At 39.7% G+C, this 18,657-nt stretch overlaps 7 protein-coding genes across 9 annotated transcripts; 3 read left to right on the top strand and 4 right to left on the bottom strand.

Annotated features, from left to right (window-relative positions):
* The first annotated feature begins 91 nt into the window (after window positions 1-91).
* Window positions 92-1,943, top strand: LOC117624908 (spermidine coumaroyl-CoA acyltransferase). Its single transcript, XM_034356425.1, has 2 exons — window positions 92-949; window positions 1,260-1,943. Exons 1-2 carry the CDS (start codon window positions 135-137, stop codon window positions 1,795-1,797), a joined length of 1,353 nt encoding a protein of 450 aa, XP_034212316.1. The 5' UTR covers window positions 92-134; the 3' UTR covers window positions 1,798-1,943.
* A 389-nt stretch (window positions 1,944-2,332) lies between these two features.
* On the top strand, window positions 2,333-4,504 carry LOC117624439 (magnesium-chelatase subunit ChlI, chloroplastic). Its single transcript, XM_034355675.1, has 3 exons — window positions 2,333-2,581; window positions 2,800-2,912; window positions 3,221-4,504. Exons 1-3 carry the CDS (start codon window positions 2,479-2,481, stop codon window positions 4,271-4,273), a joined length of 1,269 nt encoding a protein of 422 aa, XP_034211566.1. The 5' UTR covers window positions 2,333-2,478; the 3' UTR covers window positions 4,274-4,504.
* Window positions 4,505-4,606: 102 nt separating this feature from the next.
* Window positions 4,607-5,839, bottom strand: LOC117624440 (nudix hydrolase 15, mitochondrial-like). The gene is made up of 3 exons (XM_034355677.1): window positions 5,568-5,839; window positions 5,322-5,464; window positions 4,607-5,168 (listed from the first exon to the last, which is right to left on the bottom strand). Exons 1-3 carry the CDS (start codon window positions 5,776-5,778, stop codon window positions 4,830-4,832), a joined length of 693 nt encoding a protein of 230 aa, XP_034211568.1. The 5' UTR covers window positions 5,779-5,839; the 3' UTR covers window positions 4,607-4,829.
* A 1,182-nt stretch (window positions 5,840-7,021) lies between these two features.
* On the bottom strand, window positions 7,022-8,300 carry LOC117624813 (nudix hydrolase 11-like). Its single transcript, XM_034356273.1, has 3 exons — window positions 7,977-8,300; window positions 7,747-7,889; window positions 7,022-7,394 (listed from the first exon to the last, which is right to left on the bottom strand). Exons 1-3 carry the CDS (start codon window positions 8,182-8,184, stop codon window positions 7,083-7,085), a joined length of 663 nt encoding a protein of 220 aa, XP_034212164.1. The 5' UTR covers window positions 8,185-8,300; the 3' UTR covers window positions 7,022-7,082.
* A 1,950-nt stretch (window positions 8,301-10,250) lies between these two features.
* On the bottom strand, window positions 10,251-12,108 carry LOC117624625 (nudix hydrolase 15, mitochondrial-like). The gene is made up of 4 exons (XM_034355985.1): window positions 11,667-12,108; window positions 11,398-11,540; window positions 10,686-10,805; window positions 10,251-10,591 (listed from the first exon to the last, which is right to left on the bottom strand). The coding sequence occupies exons 1-4, from the start codon at window positions 12,010-12,012 to the stop codon at window positions 10,367-10,369; spliced, it is 834 nt and encodes a 277-aa protein (XP_034211876.1). The 5' UTR covers window positions 12,013-12,108; the 3' UTR covers window positions 10,251-10,366.
* Window positions 12,109-13,407: 1,299 nt separating this feature from the next.
* LOC117626139 (transcription factor TEOSINTE BRANCHED 1-like) lies at window positions 13,408-14,733 on the top strand. The gene is made up of 2 exons (XM_034357789.1): window positions 13,408-13,519; window positions 13,669-14,733. Exon 2 carries the CDS (start codon window positions 13,728-13,730, stop codon window positions 14,589-14,591), a length of 864 nt encoding a protein of 287 aa, XP_034213680.1. The 5' UTR covers window positions 13,408-13,519; window positions 13,669-13,727; the 3' UTR covers window positions 14,592-14,733.
* Window positions 14,734-15,220: 487 nt separating this feature from the next.
* On the bottom strand, window positions 15,221-18,556 carry LOC117626615 (protein IQ-DOMAIN 1). Of its 3 annotated transcripts, XM_034358389.1 has the most exons (7): window positions 18,363-18,548; window positions 17,857-17,969; window positions 17,280-17,411; window positions 16,752-16,979; window positions 16,121-16,234; window positions 15,672-16,035; window positions 15,224-15,589 (listed from the first exon to the last, which is right to left on the bottom strand). In XM_034358389.1, the coding sequence occupies exons 2-6, from the start codon at window positions 17,929-17,931 to the stop codon at window positions 15,700-15,702; spliced, it is 885 nt and encodes a 294-aa protein (XP_034214280.1). In that variant the 5' UTR covers window positions 17,932-17,969; window positions 18,363-18,548; the 3' UTR covers window positions 15,224-15,589; window positions 15,672-15,699. The 3 variants fall into 3 exon arrangements, with proteins under 3 accessions (XP_034214278.1, XP_034214279.1, XP_034214280.1); XM_034358387.1 differs by having other exon boundaries at window positions 15,221-16,035; window positions 18,363-18,556; XM_034358388.1 differs by having other exon boundaries at window positions 15,221-16,035; window positions 18,203-18,548.
* Between the last annotated feature and the right edge of the window lie 101 nt (window positions 18,557-18,657).

Below are 18,657 nucleotides of genomic sequence, written 5' to 3'. Positions count from 1 at the left end.
TGCATGAGGCCAGTAGGCGGTGCGGCATGCCCCACGTCGCTCCTCAGTCTCTATTATAAACCTCCACAATGTACCACAAAAGAATGAAGAATCCAAAGCACCATCCAACCAACTACCAAACTAAGTGACCAAAAATGCACGTTAAAATCATAGAAACCACTCTCATCGTTCCATCTACACCCCCATTTAACGACGATCACGTCCTCTCTCTCTCCCACCTCGACAACGACCCCAACCTCCGCGTCAGCTTCCGTTATGTCCGCGCCTACCACAACACCAACCCATCCGCTCCCTCCTCCAACCCCCGCCACGTCATCTCCGCAGCCCTCTCCGCCTCTCTCGTCCATTACTACCCTCTCGCCTCCACTCTCCGCAGCCGCCCCGACAACCGCTTCGAGCTCTTTTGCTCCAACGGCCAAGGCGTCCCCCTTATTTTTGCCTCTTCGGACGCCACTCTCGACTCCGTCAGCTACCTCGATGACCCAGCGGCGGATTTCGTCGAACAGTTGGTGCCCGACCCGAACCCCGACGAGGCCATGGTCGACCCGTGCTTGCTGCAAGTCACGGTGTTCGAGTGCGGCGGGTTCACCCTCGGAGCCGCCATTAACCACCTGCTGTGCGACGGAATGGGCGCCACCCAGTTTTTCAATGCCGTGGCTGAGTTGGCTCGCGGGGCCACCTGGGTGTCGGTTGAGCCCGTATGGGAGAGGGCGGGCTTGCTGGGACCCAGAGACCCTCCCCGAATTGGTGCACCGGTACTCCATGAGTGCTTGAGTTTGGAGAGGGGGTTCTCACCGTACGGACAGGCAAAGATGGTGGGCCCAGTTGCGAGGGAGTGCTTTCATGTGAGGGACGAGTGTCTGGAGCGATTCAAGAGCGAGCTGTTGGAGCAGTCCGGGCTGAGCTTCACCACTTTTGAAGCTTTAGGTGCTTTTATATGGCGCGCCAAGTAAGTTGCTGTTAATAAAATAAAATTCCTTGCGCTATTCTTCTTTCAGTAAATTTTAAGTTTGTCCTCGACCAAATTGCATAAATAGTCTTTTAATTTTAATTTTTTTAATAAAATTGAACATTTAAGCATGGTAGGATTAGACCTCCAATTCAGGTTTTTAGTTGATAAAAAATTTGATTACAATTATGAATACTATTATTTGAGCCGTCATGTTTTGAAGTTATAAACAAGTGTCACAACGTCAAAAACTTATTTGCAAAATTGAAATTTACTCCCTTTTTGTTGTTGAAATGATGGGATGAAACAGGATTAAAGCCTTGAAGCTTCCAAGTAATGAGAAGGTAACATTTGCATACTCAATCAACGTACGAAAACTAGTGAGCCCTCCATTACCAGCTGGGCATTGGGGCAACGGATGCGTTGCAATGTACGTGAAGCTGAGCGCCAAAGACTTAACAGAGAAACCCATTTGGGCAGTGGCCGAGCAGATTAAGAAGAGCAAAAGCAACACCACGGATGAGTACGTGCGGTCCTTCATCGATTTTCAGGAGCTTCATTACGAGGAAGGGATCACGGCAGGAAAAGAGGTGAGTGGGTTCACAGATTGGAGGCACCTGCGCCACTCCACAGTTGATTTTGGCTGGGGAGGTCCTGTGACCGTTTTGCCCCTCTCAAGGAACTTGCTTGGCAGCGTTGAGCCTTGCTTTTTCTTGCCTCCTTCGTCGTCTGCGAGTGAAGGGAAGAAAGATGGGTTCAGGGTTTTGGTGAATCTGAGGGAGAGTGCTATATCTGCTTTTAGAGAGGAGATGGAGAAGTTTAGCAGCAATGAATTTGGATTGCCTTGATGTTTTGCAAGACCACATTACTTGTAAGTGAAGTATAATAATGGAATGTAATTTACGCATTATCTATTGCATCATATGATTGGTTTTCCCCCCTTATTTTGTCATGAGAAAGCGGAAGAATTAAGTTTGATCCAAAACTTTTGTCACTTGAAGTGATATATTAATGCTAGTGACACGAAATTTTGCGCACCGAATTTAGGAGAGAAGCTCCCGTTCAAGTGCAACGTCTGGTATAAAAATTCGGAGGAGGGATAAAGACAGTGCAAAATATTTCTCAAATGTGGATTCAATTTACCACATCACCTTAAAATTTGTCAAATGGGCTCGACTTCCCAAACTTTTTTAAAAATTATTTGTCACTCTAAATAAATAATACCAAACAATACATAAAAGCATAAACGGAATTCCAAAACATAAATAATTTACATGCTATTATTACTCTCTTTTAAATTATTTAAGAAACTTTTCAAAAATGTATTAATGGCCACCACATTTTTCTCTTCTTCTTTTTGGTATACGACAAAGCAGAGCAAGTAACATACAATACAAGATACGACTGAAAATCTATCCACTTATCCTCAGCCTCACAAACCAATGGAAAGTTAGAAACCATGTCAAGCTCTCAAGCTCAAGAAATATACTCACACTCGAACACAGACCGCTTTCCATAAACACTTTTACATGGCATCCATACTCGGAAGCTGCTCAACGGCAGCCTTTGCCTCTCGACCTCTCTCATCTCGCACTTCCAGGGCTTCAATTTCCTCTCTCTCTTTAAGCCCAGGTACATTTCCCGCTAAATAGAAGAAAACCCCCCTTCTTTTTCCAGCAACAGAATCATGATTGAGGCGTGTTTTCTGTAATTTGGTTGAAGATAAGAAAAACCAGTTCATATTTGGTGTTTGTTTGTGTTTTAAAGGGATATAAGATGTGGGTTTAGCATTAGCTGGCTGGCTAGTGGATTGTTATTAATGTGAATGAATTTTATTTTTTGTATTGCAGGGACGAGTTATGGGAAGAAGTTTTATGGAGGGATTGGGATTCATGGAAAGAAGAGGCCTCAATTTCATGTGGCAGTGACCAATGTTGCCACTGAAATCAGCCCTGCTGAGCAGGTCTGAACCCTCTTTATCTATTTGTCTTCCCTCACTCTATTTGACAACAAATTTTGATTAAAAAAATTTCATTGTTAATATTATTGGCTGAAGTGCATAGGTTATAGTTAAATTTGGATGTTGAAATTTTCTGTAATTGGAGAAAGATTTTGTCGAACCCAAAATTTCTTTCCTTAACTGAGTAAATAATCAAAGATAAGTTTCAATTTTCAAGAAAAAGTTTTTATTTTTGGGAATTCACTTGCTATATAAAGATTAGGTTCTTCAATATATGTGTGATTAATTCTGGTCAGCCTGATCATATTCAGGCACAGAGGGCTGCTGCTAAGGAAAACCAGAGGCCAGTATATCCATTCGCTGCTATAGTGGGGCAAGATGAGATGAAACTGTGCCTTCTGCTGAATGTGATTGATCCCAAGATTGGGGGTGTCATGATCATGGGGGATAGGGGAACTGGAAAATCCACAACTGTTAGGTCCTTGGTTGACTTGCTTCCTGAAATCAAGGTAGTTTATGGTGATCCATACAATTCTGATCCCGAAGATCCAGAGTCCATGGGAGCAGAAGTTAGAGAGAGCATTGTGAAAGGGGAGCAACTTCCTGTCACCATGACTAAGATCAACATGGTTGATTTACCCTTGGGTGCTACAGAAGATAGAGTCTGTGGGACAATTGATATTGAGAAAGCTCTAACTGAGGGTGTCAAGGCATTTGAGCCTGGCCTTCTTGCAAAAGCTAACAGAGGAATTCTTTATGTGGACGAAGTTAATCTCTTGGATGATCATTTAGTGGATGTTTTATTGGATTCTGCTGCCTCCGGATGGAACACAGTGGAGAGAGAGGGTATTTCAATTTCACATCCTGCCCGGTTTATTTTGATTGGCTCAGGCAATCCAGAAGAAGGGGAGCTGAGGCCACAGTTGCTTGACCGTTTTGGGATGCATGCACAAGTTGGGACTGTAAGGGATGCAGAGCTCAGAGTGAAGATTGTGGAGGAGAGAGCTCGGTTTGACAAAAACCCCAAAGAATTTCGGGGTTCTTACCAAGCTGAGCAAGAAAAGCTTCAACAACAGATTGGCTCAGCTAGAAGTTACCTTCCATCTGTTCAGATTGATCAGGATCTCAAGGTGAAAATCTCTAAGGTTTGTGCAGAGTTGAACGTTGATGGATTGAGAGGAGACATAGTGACTAACAGGGCTGCAAAAGCTTTGGCTGCTCTAAAGGGAAGAGATAAGGTGACTCCAGAGGATATTGCTACCGTCATCCCTAACTGCTTAAGACATCGTCTTCGGAAGGATCCTTTAGAGTCAATTGACTCAGGCTTACTTGTCATTGAGAAGTTCTACGAGGTGTTTAGCTGAAGGAGGAACTGAAAGTGTTCTTTTATTTTTTGTTGTAAGATTGTTGTTTTGTTTAATTTTTTTTTTCTGGGCTATTAAATCCCATACTGCTTTTACACGGGAACATTTAGATTTTTGGCCATCCATATGTTCTGACTACTATGTTATATAACTAAAAAGCTTTATGGTCTATAATTTTGCGAAGCTTGAAGCCCGGTTGAACTATCTATATGGATCCAATTTCGTTGCCAATGGTTTCTCCCAATTTATTGATTGAAATGTGCTGTTATCTTGTGTATAATAAATTCTTGCTTTGAGGGTTACACTGATCTTTGGGTTCATGGCATGGCAATATTTCCAAGACTAAGAACTATGCATAAACTTTATCATTACTTTGTCATTATAACATGTGAGAAAGTAGTGAAGCGAAACTGCTATAGAGAAGGTTTTCGGTCTCTGCCGGAGATATGCATAGGAAAATATCTTAACACTCTGCATTAACACTTTGAAATCTAAGCTCAAAGTTGATAGATATTGACTCGAGCAATGCTGGTTGTGAATACGATGACATAAAAAACTATGGCATGGCAGTGTTCTGAGCAACATCACTCCAGAATTTTGGCCTCTGCTCGGAAAATGGTGGCTGCCTTTGGTACACAATTGATGCAGTCCTTATCAGAATGCCAGCAGTTAAAGCCCAGATGACATACTCTTTACCATCTGCTTCATAGTTAAAATAATGTAACAGATACTTGGCTCCCATCCATTCTCTCTCCTCCGCTCTCCTATTCTCATCCTTGAGAAACATTTCCAAGGGAGCGTGGAACATTGCTTCCACTTCTGCAGCATTTGGAGCTGGACTAAATGCTTTTATGTCTGAAAGTAGGCCAATTACAGGAACCACAGCCATACCACGCTGCACGTATATAGCAAACACAAAGCTTACAATGAAAATTTGAAAATCTTTAATATGATCATTCAAGAAGCTCGCATTTAACGATGCATGATTTGTAATTTTTTTTATTTATTCCAATGACTAATTACATTTGTTAAAAAGTCATGAGCTAACCTTGGTTACAATGGGTTGAAGAACGGTGATAACGTTGACTAGGGAAGGGTCCAAGCCGATCTCCTCCTTGGCCTCCCGAAGAGCAGTGTCCACGTCATCAGCATCCCCTTCCTCTCTTTTCCCGCCGGGGAGCGCAACATCGCCTGCAAGTTTGCAACCAAACACACCCTATCTCTAATTAGTCTTTACAATGCTTATACTGGTAGGTGGGTAGGTGAGGCCGATCATGACCATTTGACCACTCACCGGGGTTAGAAGAGAGAGTTGAGGCTCGCTTTGTGAGAATGACGTGCAGATCGCCATCTTCCCCTTTGAACAAACACACCAGAACCGCTGCTCGTTTGCTCGAACCGGCGGCGGTGCTGGCAGGAGCTGCTGGACCCGGTTTCACTGCTTTCTCGGCAATAAAATGTTGTGCTAAGGCTTGGAGCCTTTGTTCAACGCTGCCTGAATCCATTACTTTTTATGTTTTCTCTTTCTAAGACAAAAACAACGTGGGGATTATGTATAGCACTTGGCTTCGCTTCCCAACTACTTAAGGCAGGCACCCACCAACCCTATTTTTATTGGGAAAATTTGCATAATTATCACCTAGACTAGACTAGACCATTACGGGTGTGTGCTTTTACTACCAATAAAAAGAATTTAATTATTTACCACCTAAACTTCACTTTTAGTGCTATTCTAACACCTCCATCAGCTTCTGTTAAATTTTCTGTAAAATATGGGATTGTTATTTATTTTCTTGACATTTAATATCTATTTAAAAATTAAATAAATACTAAAAAATCCTAAAAGAATGAAAAATTGAAAACAAATTTAACATTTGGTTCATCGCTTTAACATTTGAGAACAAATTCTACGAGGTGTTTAGCTGAAGGAGGTACTGAAAGTGTCCTTTTAATTTTTGTTGGCAAGATTGTTGTTTTGTTTTTTCTTTTTCTGGGCTATTAATCCCATACGGCTTTTACACGGGAACATTTACACTAAAAGCTCTATGGTCTATTGTGGGAGCATAAAATTTCAGGTCCTTCAACTTGTAATGTTGTAATCAATATTGAGAAGCCGAACACCATCTTCAATTGCCAACAATGAGAGGGTACTTGCAAGAAAACACTCAAATCAGTAGAAGTATAATCACAAGAGAGTTAGAGTAAAATTGTAACCCCTCCTGGATACCGGATTAATTGGCCTTCTATAAGCAGTGGAGTCTTGGGCTCCAAGTTCCATGGTGTCTTCATGATCCACAATCACTCCATCATGGGCATGGTAGTGGGTGATATTGTGGGCTTTGCTGTGTGATATGGAACATGCTAGCTTTTTATCATGGGCATATGACATGTTTGTCTTGGTAGGTCATGACCATCAAGTCCCACTAATCCCATGATTTTACTCGTGTGATCATGGATAGACAATCAAACATGTTGCTTAATTGCATCTCCACACTTCCCCAAGTTTAAGGTGCTAGTGGATTGATTTCTCGGGGGGTAATTTTCGCTCCCACACAATTTTGAAGAAGCTTGAAGCTCGGTTGAACTATCATATATTTCGTTGCCTATGGATTCTCCTAATTATTTTGATTGAAATGTGCAGTTATCTTGTGTCTAATAGATTATTGCTTTATGTGTTGCGCTGATCTTTGGGTTCATGGCATGGCAATATTTGCGAAGAATAATACTATGAACTATGCACAAATTGGATTGTTGTCTAAGCTCAAAGTTGATAAATATTGACTCAAGCAATGCCGGTTGACATAAAAACCTAATTCCAGAATTTGGGCCTCTGTTCGAGAAATGCCGGCTGCCTTTGGTACACAATTGAAGCAACCCTTATCAGAATGCCAGCAGTGAAAGCCCAGATGACATACTCTTTACCATCTGCTTCATAGTTAAAGTAATGTAACAGATACTTGTGTCCCTTCCATTCTTTCTCCTCTGCTCTTCTGTTCTCATCCTTGAGAAACATTTCTAAGGGAACATAAAAAATTGCTTCCACTTCTGCAGCATTTGGAGCTGGACTAAATGCTTTTATGTCTGAAAGTAGGCCAATTACAGGAACCACAGTCATACCATTCTGCACATGCATAGCAAACACAAAGCTAGCTTTACTTCCCAAAGAGGGAGAAGAAAAATACAACTAAAAGAGTTTCTATTTTCACAATCTGTCAACCACCATGAAAAATTGAAAATCTTAAATATTTTTTCACTGTATTTTTGGTGCAGTGCAAATAGAAGCTCCCATTTAAAGATGCAAAAGTTGTAATTTCTTTTATTAATTTTTTTTTTCAATTTTTTTAATTAATTTTTTGTTTGTTCAATGCATGCATACAGTAATGGTAGATTAAAATAACTAGTTACATTTATCAAAAATTATATTTACATACAGTAATGTACAATTGTACAGATATGATGAGTTATGAGCTAACCTTGGTTAAACTGGGTTGAAAAACGGTGATAACCTTGACTAGGGACGGGTCCAAGCCGATCTCCTCCTTGGCCTCCCGGAGGGCAGTGTCCACGTCATCAGCATCCCCTTCCTCTCTTTTCCCACCGGGGAGCGCAACGTCGCCTGCAAACAAACGCACCCTATTTCATGCTTATGCTGGTAGGTTGGTAGGTGAGGCTGATCATGATTCATGACCATTTGACCACTCACCAGGGTTAGAAGAGAGAGTTGAGGCTCGCCTTGTGAGAATGACGTGCAGGTCGTCTTCTTCCCCTTTAAACAAACACACCAGAACCGCCGCTCGTTTGCTCCAACAGGCGGTGCTGGCAGTAGCTTCTGGACCCGGTTTGACTGCTTTCTCGGCGATAAAATGTTGTGCTAAAGTGTGGAGCCTTCGTTCAACGCTGCCTGAATCCATTTACTTTTCTATGCTATCTCTTTCTGAAACAAAAACGACGTGGGCTGGGGTATGCATAGTGTTGACGCTCGGCACACACCGAGGCCATCTGCCCGAATAAAAAGATGACACGAGGGCCCCGTGCACCGCACCAGAAGAAAGGAGCAAGTTGCCCTCAGCCTCGGACTCCTTAGCAAAATTAAGAGGATACATATCAGCCACGTCGATGCCGACCCGCTGTTATTATTGATATTCTTGTAGAAAGGCATGTGCTTCAATCATAACTATAAGAGCAAGTCCAGCAGTGCAAATGGACTCGGGCTGGGGGAGTTTGGGCGAAAAAACGAGGTCCAGCAACACAGACTCAGCCCGGGCGAGTGTGGGGGCCACCAAAACAGGCAGGCCCGAAGGTGATTTTCGGCCCGAGCTCTGGCCCGAGGGCGCGGACAAAATAGCTGACGCCATGCTGGCGTTAGCCCTAGAGAGCCAACGGTAAAAAAAATTTCAAATCAGCGCTACAGTGGCCGCCAACGGCTACTTGACACGTGGCGGCCTCTGGTCGCTCCGATTGGAATTTTTTCTTCAATCCGACGGCAGCCAATTTTTCTACCAAAAAAATCGAATTTTTTTAAAAAAAATACACACAAATTACAGAATTTTTTGTGTATAAATACCAACCAATACTCTTCACTTTTAACACCAAATCCTCATATATTTTCTTCTCCTTCTACTATTGTTCACTTTCTCCTCAAATTTTATTCACTTTCTATTCAATATTTTTTCACTTTGAAGTTGTAATTTTTTTCTAGCATATTATGGGTTCTTCTAATGAAAATGGAGGGGCATGGAGCATGATGGAAGATGTTAGCTTGTGTGAGGCTTGGGTCCAAGTTAGTCATTGTCCAGTAACGGGCAATGAGATTAAATTTTCTCATATGTGGAAAAAAATTCATCAAGCATTTTGTGAAAGGGCAATTGGTTCTACACGTACAGAAATGGCATTATCCAGTAGGTGGAAAGTTCTTAATAAAGAGTTGGGAAAATGGAGAAATGCTTTAGCAAAAGCGATTGACAACCATCGAAGCGGAGAAAATCTTAGCAATGAGGTAAATTATTTGTCATTTTTCTTCTATTAATTTCTATGTCATATTAATTTTTATTTAAATGTTTCTTGCAATTTATATATTTTGTTAATATGTCTCTATTTTTTTTTAATACATGTTGCATTTTTTTTATTATTTCTTTAATTTCCATTAGTTTTTTTTTACATGTTGCATTGCCAATATTTTAAAAATTCTCTTGCATTTCCATTTCATTTTTTTAATAGATTATACAAGCACAAATGTGGTTTGGTGCTACTGGCCAAGGGAAAAAAAGTTTCAACCATACCCATTGTTGGGAGGTGGTGAAGACTTGTAAGAGATTCCAAATTATTCCAACCGGTCCGACGGTAGTCTTGAACGAGACTCCACTTCATGAGACGCCGGCATCGGATTCACCTATGGATTCCCCGATGAGTACCGACTCACCCATTGAAAATAATTCAAGGCCTATTGGGAGGAAGGCGGCGAAGGCGAAGAGAGGGAGTAATTATAGCAAGAATGCATCTCAATTTTTGGAGGAACTTTCAAAGCACCAAGCCATGAGAATTAAAATGGTATTTCAATGTATCTGAAATTTGACATTTTGAATTTATCTGAAATTTGAATTTTGAAATGTATCTGAAATTTGAAACCGAAAATCTTATCCGATATGAATAGTATTGACACGTAAGAACCCAAAAATCTTATCCGAAAATATTATCCAAATTAATTTTTTAAGTAAACAAAGTTGTGAAAAAAACAAAAAAATGAATAGTAATTGCCATGGCAAGCCCCAACTGCTGGAAACACATTTTGCTGGAGGGGGCTAGGGCAGCCACTATTCACGTGAATAGTGCCTGCCCTAGGGCTAATCTTGCCATGGCAAGAGTCAACTGGTGTAAATGCTCTAAGAAGAGTTCAGATTGATGAGGCTAAAAATTTGAGAAACATAAGGCCATTTCGCATCACCACAATATGAAAACAAAGTTTAGAGGGGAAGAAAAATGCCTGCCCTGACTTAAATGTTCCTATTATTGAACAGAGTGCATATTGAGGTAAATATTATTGCAGGAAAGATGATCATTTCAAATACAACCCAATACACAGTTTGTTAAAAAAAATTACGGAATCGTGGTATTTATGTCTACAACTCTAGGAACCTTGTAAATGGGATTCTGCTCCACAAAAGGTGGTGAGCGTTTGTATACAATTGATGCAGCCCTAATCAAGATACCAGCAGTTAAGCCCCATATTATGTACTTCTTGTTCTTGGTTTCATAGTCAAAGAAATGAATCAGATACTTGTTTCCCATCCACTCCCTCTCCTCTGACCTCCGGTTTTCATCCTGAAGCAAATGTATACAAAATGATCCTTTAAACAGAAATAACAGAAAATTGTATTGCTTTAACTCGGAGAGCAATGAAACTAAAGGGACAAACCTTGATGAACATTTCCAATGGAGCATCGAATACGGCTTCCACCTCAGCAGGATTTGGAGCAGCCTTGAATGCTTCCTTTTCATTGAGTATGCCAATAACGGGGACAACTCTCAGTAGGTGCTGCGCAGAAAGCCAATGGTAGCTAAATCAAGTTCCTCATATATCCAGAAAGCTTTTCCAAGTTGCAAACCCTACACCGAAATTTGCAGTGCCTCATATGAGGACAGGTCATAATGCCAATATGGTCATCCTGCTCTTCCTCTAGGTACCCTATCTTTCTAAGTCAATCCAAAGCATTTAACCAACAAATCACACTAACCACCCTGCTCTTCCCCTAGACTAACCTCCAAAATTTTCAAATGCCGAAATTAAATAGCTGTCTCAGCCAGACAAATTGTTAGAGCTCCTCCAATCTACCAATGTAACTGCTCATTTTTCTGGAATTTAAGACCCTGAGCCTTACATTCAAACTCATTTCAGTTGCACACACAAAGTATAAGATATGTCGGGCCTTTCTTTCTAGTCTCAACTTAAGTTCCCAACTTTCAACTTCCACTATAGAGAAACTCAGGCATTAATTTGTAATTTCCCAAACAACACAGTCTCAATTGTACAAATTTCAGTTCAATGAAGCGAAAATTCATAACAAATAATAACCACATAACAATAATGAAATTAACAATCGAACAATCAAAAAAGAAAAACTTGATACCTTAGACAAGAATGGTTCGAGAACAGTGACAACATTGAGAAGCGAAGGATCCAAACCAATCTCTTCTTTTGCCTCCCTTGTTGCGGTGTCCCCATCATCTTTGTCTCCCTCCTCTGTTTTCCCGCCTGGCAAAGCAACTTCACCTGCCAAAAAACAAAAAAGAAAAAAAAATGAACCCAAAAAACCAATCTTTCGGATTTCTATATATATTTTTAATATTCCTCAGTTTTCTCAGGAACCAAACAAAGGGTACCCAAAACTCCACAAACCCGAGTGAGTGGACAGCTTTGATGACCTCTTAGTGAGAATAACACGCAGATCCCCAGCATCCCCTTCAAAGAGACAGAGCAAAACAGCGGCTCTCTTGGGTCTGAACCTTTCTGGGTCTTGTGCAATTGGGGTATTAGATTCAGCAAAACCCACCTGCGACACAACCTTGTGAGCAATTTCTTCGATTCTCTGCTCCTCAATATCATCGTCGGAGGAGAAAGAAGGTGGCTTGTAGAGACGGAGCTGTTGGGCCAAGGCCAAAAGTCTCTGTGACCCTACACAAGAATTGGCCGGCTCCATGAGTAGTGGAGGTGATGTTGATAGCCTTCTCAGGAGTGAGATCATGGGCTGTAGCTCTGCATAGTAAATAGTAGTAGAAGACAAGACTAGTTATTGGGGTTTGTTGGTTGTTTCACTCGGCAAATTCAGCAATGGTTATGGAAACACTTGCACATTACGGTTACGGTTGAACCCTAAATTATTATTATTATTATTTATTTAAGAAAATCCATATTATATTATTATTTATTTAAGAAAATCCATATTATATTATTATTTATTTAAGTACATTCAAAGATTCGAACCAAGATCAAGAGGACTTTTGTCCACACAAAAAAAAAAAAGATCAAGAGGACTAGTCTAATATATTTATTATTTACATATGAGGCCCGAACATCGGATTAGCTAAATAGTCTACTCTCCTCTCACAAAATGACCGGAAGAACCCTTTTCCCCCATAAAGCATCCTCTCCTCTATATTCCATAGTAATAGATAAAATAAAATTAAGAATTACAATCCTCAAAATACATGTTGCAATTCATTTTTAATAACAACACAGCTAATTCGGTTGATTTGTGGTATTTACATAGTCGTTTTTGGCAGTGCTTGCTTAGCAAAAAAAGTGAACAACGTTTAATTTTTCTTGTAATGTATTTTCTTTGAAATTTGTAGGATATTACTTAAATAATTTTGTAAAGTACATATTAATAAGTGGATTGGACGAGTAGGCTTTAAAGTGCAATAATATCAAGTGGGGTCGTGGCACATGTGACATGCCATTATATCGTCTTCTTAAGTTGTAAGGCAGAGAGAGTACCATGGTTACACAAGTTGTTTTCTTTTTCTTTACAACGATTCTCTGCGCAGCTGCGCATGCTGTCCCCCTTTGGCACGGGAAGAAGGTATCAGCCCAACAGACAAACTGTTAACATTTTGTAGTTTGAAACCTCACTTAGATCAAAAGAGCTTAATGACATGTTCCCTATCCGTAATCGGATGAGAATGAATTGAACACAAGATTATTAATCTGTAATCAAATGAGGATGTTGAACACAGAAGTAATCCATAATAAGAATTCAACTCCTTATTTGATTTCAATTATGAATTAATAAATATGCCATAAGCTTAATTGGGTGCATTGATATTATTGATATTATATGCTCTTCTTCTTAGTTCTTACCATAAAATTGTCCTTGCCATCAGTTCCTAATTAAGCCCCTAAAGTCTAGGAGGGTCCCCAAGAAAAAAGGTAATGTGTCCAGTTGACTAGCTTTTGAGGACAAGAGATAGCTGATTAGAATGTACATGAACTCCTTCCAAGAAAACCAGACTCACCAGCACATATGATTGAAAGTGTCCCTGTCGTTTGAGGAATCTTTACTATATAGTCTGCCTTAGCACCAAACAAATCACTGTTGGGTTTTGGCTTTTGGCTCTGTGACTCAAAACCCAACAAGAAAAAGAGACTTTACAAGTAAACTAGACAGGTTTGATACAAGGAAGAAGGGGCTGAAGAAAGAAGCCTGCTTTTTCTGCATTAATGCCATGCAGCCTGTGCTTAGCTTATAACAGGTGATCTTCATGATCTCTTCTGCTTGAGCAGATTTTGTCATGCCATCTTTGTCAAAGATACCTCTCATTTCCTTGAGTTCCAGTCAGCTCTGATCAGAATTCATAGCTTTTGTCTTCGTTTCTAATTCTATCATTAACTATATTGCTAGACTATTTGCACCACTATCTTCCATAAACTTGAGAGGAAGAGAGAGAGGAGAGAGAATCCATGAGTCACCTGCAAGACATTCTGCGTCTGCAAATGTTACAACAGAGAGGATCAAAGAATGAAGATCAAGATCAACCAGAAGATGTTCAAGAAGAAGAACAACAATCACAGAAGAGACTAATTGGTCAATATCAGCATGTTCAAGAACCACCAAACTATGGACCATTAAATGGCAAGATGTTGAATACCCACATAGCAAAATCCTCCAGGAAAAGTTGTTACTCAATGTCTTCTTCTTCTTTACATTTGGCATCTGAACAAGCGGAAATCAACAATGCGAGATATGGGAAGATTGTAAAAGTTCATGGAGGCCACATTGTCCGATCCACTGCAAGAAAAGAAAGGCACAGCAAGGTGTACACTTCCAAAGGTCCTAGAGACCGGAGGTTCCGGCTTTCAGCTCCGACTGCTATACAGTTTTATGATGTCCAAGACCGCCTTGGCTACGACCGGCCAAGTAAGGCCATTGATTGGCTCATTGAGAAGGCCAAGGCAGCAATTGAGGCTCTCTCTGAGTCTGAACTACCTGGAAAGGAGTATGACTGTACTAATATCAACAACTCTGCTCAACAGACAGAGCAAGACATTGGAGAAGAGAGTATGCGTCAGTTTCAGCATCACCAGAGAAGCTGTGGTGGTGAACCAGAAAAACTGAACAATGTGAACATTTTTAAAGAACCAGTTCTTGATCACCACCAGTTAAGTTCAATGAACTATGCTGAAGAAGCCCTCAATTCTGCCTCAAGTTTAACAGATTCCAAAATGGAGGTGGCTTGGTTTCAAAGTTTGATGGCTTGGAATTATAATGCAGGTGATGGAGGAGAAGGCTGTCCTTTCAATTCATCCCACGTATATCTGCAATAGCCATATTTCTTAGCCAAATCCAGTTCCTTCCTCACATTAGTTCTATTCCTGCATAGGACTTTGCCTCGGGTAGATTACATGTTCAGAATGTACTAGAAGAATCTGGTTACTTGATCTAACAAGTCTTTTGATTGTGTTTTCAGTCTTACAAAATTGTTTCCCATCGGCTACTAAATTTTCCTGTTATGTGTCTCTGTCAAAACTATTCGATCCCATATCATAATGCTCGTGAGAAAACCTCTCATGTGTTTTAGGTGCCAACAAGTCAAAAAGTCAGCAACCTAGTCCTGCAAAAACAAAAGGAGATTAAAGTTGCAATTATAAGACCATGAAAAGCCTCTTTTAACAATTGTGTTTTCCATTTTCTTAGTGGATAGAGATAGTCATGTCATGTCAACTAGGCAAGCATTATTAAGTTCATCCTCTTTTCTAGGTGAAGGACGAAGAGTTTAATGAACACATACATACAGCTACCCTTTTGAACCTATCTCGTTTGTGCAGAGCACCTAAAAGCTTAGACTTTGATTTAATGATCGTTCTTGTGGCCTCGATGCTCATCTTTTTTTTCTTCGAATTTTACCCTTCACACAAAATCTGGTTAATTGAAGAAAAAGCTAAATCATATATGATACTGAATTCAATAGTCAATCAATTGAATAATGATGTAACACAAAGTAATTCAAAGATCAACACTTGCAGCAGCATAAATCACTTCAGCCTGCTGGTGGAAAATGGGAAGAACAACCGTAGTAATTACTAATTACAATGCGCAAAAGCACAGTATAATCACCCATCAACAAATAGATTGTCTATTTACACCATAAATATAATATTTTCCTTCTTTAACAATATACAACAAAATGAAGAATGGGGAGAAAAACATCATAGAAGGATGCTCTGGTCAGTCCCAAATCCAGGTCCTGTTCGATAATCCTTTACTGCACGCCCAAGCATATAACTTCCACACCACTCCATGTACAAGAATCCGAAATGACCACCTATATTAAAAAATGGATCCTCCCTCAAATTTCTGCAGTTTGAACTGATAACATATGGAAGACATTCTTATTTAGTCTCTACCGTTGGCCCAGAACCAGCAAGTCAATGTTTATTTCTGAGTGTTCCTCTCTTCAGTTTTAATGCCCTCTGCACATGCAACCGGTTTTACTTCATCCGCTGTGTAAGACAATCTCCGAGCCCTTGTAGTTCCCTTACCATTTGATGAAGGGAGCTTGACTGAAACTGGAGTTTTTGGCATTGGTGAATTTGTGTTTTTACCAACCTTGCTAGCTTGCTTACTCTGTACTTTCTTTGGGCTAGGTGACTGCACACGGCTTTCCCATGGACGAGCAGCAATCCATCGTTCTTTCCAGCTCCAACCCCAATTAGCTTTGCCAAGTTCATAATTACCCAATCCTTGGCTCTGACTACAGTTGGCCCTCCACTACAAATCATGGAAATGTGTTTTCATTCTCAATTGATTCTAGGGTCAAACCAAAGAATAAAGTGCGTACAAGAAATCAGTATACCTGATGAGAAAAGGCATATGCCATAGCCCGCTCACGCTTAACTGCTGCTTCTTCTCTTTGATATATCCTTGCAAGAATTTCATCCATTGTTTCGGATCCACCACACCATTCCGCCTGCCATCCATTGAGACAATTACTCAGAAGCGTTAATTGAGTTCAAAAGGCAGTCATAAAGTGAATTTATCTAAGGACAACAAGGTATCAAAAACAATCCTCATATGGTTGTTCTCATGCATCTGATCTTTAAGAGAAAACCACATAACAGATCTCAGGCAACATATGCAGAGATTTGGAATAACAAAGCACAAATGCCAAAAGCTTGTCATCTTGTATTATGTACTATCTGATGCATTTCATAAAAAAAGTCTGTTATTAAGCAATCAACTTTACAAATAGACGGACTAAACTGAAATAACCTTAAGGCAACTAAGTAATTAAATGATAATAGACTTTTAACAATGAAAAATAATGTTGTGCAAATGCTGTGTGAGTGTGATCATGAGGGCTTGAGGCTGATTATGAGGTGATGATTCTGTGCACAAGTGCACCACAATAAATGAAGAAACTTGCAGAATCTTATTGTACATTTTAAATCTGACATGTTCTTAGATGTGGGAGCTGGTGGTCTCACCTCTATGTCATGAAGCTTCGCCTCAAGTTTATGTTGATTCTCTAATTTCTTCTGTTTGATCCGTCCTTCTGTTACCATATAAAGTCGACGAGCTCTAATCTCATCCTGTATTCTGCTCCATGAATGAAGATAGCTCAATGTAGTTGTGGCTTGCTTTGTAACAGGATAAGCTTGGGTCAGTATTTGCAATCGAACAATCCCTTTCAAGCGGCGTAAAGCTTTTCTAGCCTGCAATGGGTGAGAGAAAGTCTTAGGAAAACAAAATCCAGCATAACAAAAAGTGCTCCTTCATGCATAAATGCCTTCAGATAAGTTTGAATTTTCATCTGAAGCAAGAAAGGACCAAACTGCTACATAATTCAACAAAATTACCAAATCCTCATTACTGATGAAACAAGAAACAAGAAACTGTTCACCAAATAAGCAGAGCCAAACTAGAGACATAAAAACAAAATTCCAAAGGATTATCTGGGAACAAACATAACCGGTGTTGACTTTTTTAATTACATAACCTGTAATTAAACATACCACATATGCACGGAAAGCAGTCTGAATTCGAATTGCAGCTATTTCCTCATCTGGCAATCCCATATTTTTACCATTTGCAAAACTAGACTTTTTCAATTTTATGGAATTTGATTTTCCATTAACTGAAGGTCCCTGTCAGAAAAATGTAATGACGGGTGAGAAATTACAATTACATACCAACATCAATTTTGAGATATTACATATAAATTCCTAGTAGCAACCATACCACTAAATCATAAACCATGCATTCACTTATATGATGAGGTTTAGTTTAAAAAGTTTTTATTCATGATGCAAACTGGTAATATAACTCGTCTGTATTGTGACAGCAACAGAGAATGTAATACCTTCAAGTATGTGTTAGATAAGCAATAATTGCAAGATAGTTATAGCATAAATTAGAAACCTAAACCTTCATGGACTTGCTGAGTGATATGTAAGATGGACGTGCTCAAGAACAACATTTCAATTTTGGATTAAAAATAAAGAATAATGATAATTAGAGTAAAATTTAAGTTTCAAATTGCATGTCCTTAACAAAAGCTAAACCATGTATAACAATTTGAAGGCTCTATACCTTCAATCGTTTTGAACTGCCATCCTTGGATTTCTTTAAGCCGATTAATGCCTTAAACCAATATCCAGAACCCATACCTGATAGTGAGAGTCTCTCTCCAATTTAACATAACCCTGAGAGTTAAATATGATCACCATCAGCATTAAGCAACTAACAATGAATTAACTTTAAGCATGCAAAAATGGTACTTTTATTTTCTCTTTCCTTGGAAATCAATCCAACAGTTAACAAACAGATACGAATCAAAGTAAACTAAACTGTTGACCAAAGAAAACCAATTGAAGTCAAATGCAAGATAAAATCTTTCATAGAATTTGTCACAAACATTGTAAACTGACTTCCATACCAATATGCTTTCTGTAAATTCCTTATAAATTTAGCAACCAGATCCCACCCACGTCTCCCAAATGCACAAATGGGTATCCCCAAATCCCACTTGCCAACTCCCAAAGGAAGGCAAGCAATGCAAAACCAAACAAAACAGCATCTGGGTAAGACTCACATACCAGAGAAGCAGCTTGAAAAAGTCCCAGAAGACACTCGTTTTAGGAAATGGGTACTCAAGATTTTGGAGGAAAAAGGTTGTGCCAATTGTAATAGAAGCAGTAAGGAGGAAGCAAAGCCCCTGAGAAGGTGGGAGAGAATAAAAGGTGGGTGTGGTGTAGATTGCCATGGCCCCTCATCACCAGCCTTTTTCTCACCAAATAAAAAATAAAAAATAAAAAATAAATATTTGTGGAATTTATAATTATTTTGTCATATAATATCATATAGAAATCTTTCTTTTTGGTTTTTTTAGTT

The sequence above is a fragment of the Prunus dulcis genome, chromosome 4, assembly GCF_902201215.1.
Source record: "Prunus dulcis chromosome 4, ALMONDv2, whole genome shotgun sequence".
Taxonomy (NCBI): Eukaryota; Viridiplantae; Streptophyta; class Magnoliopsida; order Rosales; family Rosaceae; genus Prunus; species Prunus dulcis.
Note: the sequence above shows the minus strand (reverse complement) of the source record. Positions and strands in the feature narration are given on the sequence as shown.